Source organism: Amblyomma mixtum, chromosome 7 (genome assembly GCF_055824585.1).
Source record: "Amblyomma mixtum isolate Tamu chromosome 7, ASM5582458v1, whole genome shotgun sequence".
Lineage (NCBI taxonomy): Eukaryota > Metazoa > Arthropoda > Arachnida > Ixodida > Ixodidae > Amblyomma > Amblyomma mixtum.
In genome coordinates, this window is record NC_143018.1 from 29,483,689 (window position 1) to 29,485,692 (window position 2,004).

The 2,004-nt window shown below is 49.4% G+C and overlaps 1 protein-coding gene across 1 annotated transcript; it reads right to left on the bottom strand.

Moving 5' to 3' along the window:
• Positions 1-962: 962 nt before the first annotated feature.
• On the bottom strand, positions 963-1,724 carry LOC149335496 (kelch domain-containing protein 3-like). Its single transcript, XM_089553939.1, has one exon. The coding sequence runs from the start codon at positions 1,722-1,724 to the stop codon at positions 963-965; it is 762 nt and encodes a 253-aa protein (XP_089410065.1).
• Between the last annotated feature and the right edge of the window lie 280 nt (positions 1,725-2,004).

The following is a 2,004-nucleotide window of genomic DNA, read 5'->3' on the forward strand; positions in this document are numbered from 1 at the left end:
CTTATATCTGTTCAAGTTGTGGTTTCTGCTTGTTGGTCTTCTTGCATGGCTAATGAAAGCAGCCGAAAAGGTGAGGACGAACACTAAAGTTAACAGGATAGCAGCCTAACATCCAAATTTATTGAGAGCAATGAGCATCTTTTTAAATGTCAGACAGAACCCACGTGACACCAGAAAACAGGAACAGCACGTAAGGCAATCTTCGTATCAAAACGCTATCGATAAATAGCGTTATCAAACTTTTGGCACGTCTACACCAAGAATTCAACACGCAGCAGGCCCAGTGAGCCGAAACTAAGACCAGTAGAAAACAAGACAACAGGGGCAAAGGGCACAAAATGAAAGCCGCTAATCAGAGCAGTTAAAGTAAACGTGAAAGCAAAAGCTAGCAGTATCATACAGGGAAAAAGATAAAAAAAGAAAGCATTCCTGAGAAGAATAACAGTATAGACCGAAAGCCGAGTTCTAAGTGCGCACCATAACAACAGCCACTGGGCAGTGTAAGCCAAAAGGAGCAAGAAAAAAGGTATAACAGAAAGGCACAGACAATACAAGAACGCAAAGCTGTGACATAATAAACAGCTTTCGAGCAAATCGCTATCCTTGACTGTCAGTAAAAGATAAGGTGAGCTGAACACTGGTCCCCGGCTTTTATCACACACTATCTGTCACAATCACACTTTCGCACATTTATATTAAGAGAACGATGTAAACATGCGGATGAAATTACGGACACATTTTGCTGACGCAACAGAGCCATATAACGCTCTCGAATTAATAACGTCCGCTAAGCCCATAAAAAAGCAACAAGCTTGCTCAATAAAAGAACTAAAATAGGCCATTTCGTGGCTAGACAGGTGAACAGCAGTTTTATTAACACATGATATCGATCATGCCGAGGCACCCTCTAAAAGGGTTTGTCACACACAGTTGCAATGTCTTCTCGTAGATTACGACAGGGTTCATCTGTTGCCTTCACCTGTCATGGCATTATATGTCTCCATTACAGTCGGCGCCACGACGCCGATCTCCAGACGGGCATCAATGACCGCCGCAAGGCACAACGTCTCCAATGTGGGTGAAAAGTCTAGCGCGTGCAGATCAGTCAGTGCGACCTGGGCGAACTGGTGGTACGCGACGAGCTGCCGATCTCGTGGAGGTGACTGACCTTCTCTGATGCGCGTCGATGTGCGTCCACGAAAAAGAAACGCCCGGTCTCCAATCACACAGCACGCCTGGAACACTCTGGCACAAGGGCCCGACCGCCTTGGCCTCACTTGCGTCCATCGAGACGTCCCTGGGTCGTATTTGTGCAGGTCTGTAACGAGTGCGCGCTGCTCTGTGTTGTAACCTCCAAAGATGTACATCTCTCCGTTGTACGCGAAGACGCTATGACCGAAGCGCACCGTTGGGGCTACGCCTTCTACGTGCGGGCGCACCCAGGTCAGGTTCACAGTGTCCAGGTAATACACCGAGTTGCTGCCAGGCGCATTTCCGAAAACATAAATCCGGCTACCAATGGCGCAGCCCGAATTAAAAGGCGGGCACGCTGGAGCGTCTCCAGTTGTGTGAACTCGATGCCACTTGTAGGTATCCAGGTCAAGGAAGTGCAACGTGCCTTCCTTTAGGTCGCCGATGATGTACATACGGTTCCGCACCACGCAGGAAACGCTGCTGAGATAGCTCGGCTCATCACCGCACACCTCAGGACGGCTCCACGTCATTGTGCTGGTGTCGAAGCGGTATAGGTTGCGGTGCGAGGCATGTCGCCGGGCCAGTCCCCAAAAACTGCACACGTACGCACAGTCGCCGTAGGCTACAACCTTAAAGTTTAAAAACCGAACCGGCCTATCGCGGGGTAGCGGCTGCGTCCTCTCAAGACACCAGCGGTACCGCTCAGGGCAGAAAATGTGCACGTCGACGAAGTTCACTTCCGAGTTTCTGATGTCGAAAGAGTATATCTTGCCATTAATAGCGACAGCCATGTGGTTGACAGCTCTCGGA